The sequence below is a fragment of the Perkinsus marinus genome, assembly GCF_000006405.1.
Source record: "Perkinsus marinus ATCC 50983 genomic scaffold scf_1104296948106, whole genome shotgun sequence".
NCBI classification, from domain to species: domain Eukaryota; phylum Perkinsozoa; order Perkinsida; family Perkinsidae; genus Perkinsus; species Perkinsus marinus.
Window position 1 is genome coordinate 1 of NW_003210310.1, and position 1,151 is coordinate 1,151.

General features: G+C 49.8%; 1 protein-coding gene across 1 annotated transcript; it reads right to left on the minus strand.

Annotated features, from left to right (window-relative positions):
* Window positions 1-76: 76 nt before the first annotated feature.
* On the minus strand, window positions 77-896 carry Pmar_PMAR017044 (Anti-silencing protein, putative; the record flags this gene model as incomplete). Its single annotated transcript, XM_002778819.1, has 4 exons — window positions 77-146; window positions 189-322; window positions 366-571; window positions 782-896. Coding segments are annotated over 4 exons (525 nt in total), but the record flags the coding sequence as incomplete, so codon positions are not given.
* Window positions 897-1,151: the final 255 nt, after the last annotated feature.

Sequence of the window (1,151 nt, forward strand, 5' to 3'; positions counted from 1 at the left end):
CAGCAAGAGTATTATTATTCTACACTAATAATGACGTTTAGTTTTACGTTGATAATAGTAGCATCTAACCCAACACCTTCAAAGCCTCCTCCTCGAGATCAGCCACCTCCCCTCGTTGTCGCTTAGGTGAGGGCTCCAATGATGACCTGAGCACACTTCCTAGTGACATCCACTAAACCACGCCCTACCCTTCATCTTCTCCATTCTCATCATGGTCATCTGGACTTGCTAGTACAGCTCCCATGTCCTCATCCTCCTCATCAGCATCATCACCCTTCTTCCGACGTAGTTTCTCCTTGATCTTACGATGCTTCTCCCGTACCTGTCCTCATCTGCTATACTCAGGCCTCTCCCCTACCCTTTACCTTCTCCTTCATCAACCTCTTATCCTCCTCCTCCCTCTCCTCCACCTTCTGCCTCATCGACTCTATGAAGGCCTGCTTAGCAGCAGCAGCACTCTCCTCATCAGCATCTTCATCCTCCTCATTATCCGACCCTTCGTCACCACTCTCGTCAAAGGTCATGTGCTGATTCTTACCAAGGCCACCCGTACCCCTCACATACATTGTACCTACACCACTCCTCAGAGCTCCTCATATTGTCATGTAGTTGCCCATGCGCGCATATATTCCCACACTATAGTCGAATCGCATTGTTATCACGTTGATGTCACTAAAAGTCGACTTCCGAACCCCCAAAATTGAATGACTGTAGTTCGCATAACGATTCAGTCCACACTGTAATAGCTGTTCACATCACAGACCATCCCTCATCCTCCTACCGTCCTTCCTAACACGCAGTCGACCCCTCTTAACAGCATCCCGAGCTCGTGCCTCAGCTTGGGTCGCAGGTTCCTCCTCTACAGCAGAGACATCACTCTCCTTGTTCACAGTAACCTATGCGTAATGCCAGTAATATCAACAGGGCCCACACTGCCCATGCTACTGCCGCCTACCAACACATCGTCATCATCATCCTCCTCTGCAGCAGCTCCCTCATCCTCCGGACCTTGGGTGGCGAAGAGCTCTTGTTGTCGCTTCTGTCGGCGCTCGAATTTGGACAGCTTCGTGGCTGATCACGAACAGCTTTATCGGCATCTCATGGTGATACGACTACTATGATCTACTAATCTCAAGCTCCTACGATCAGCA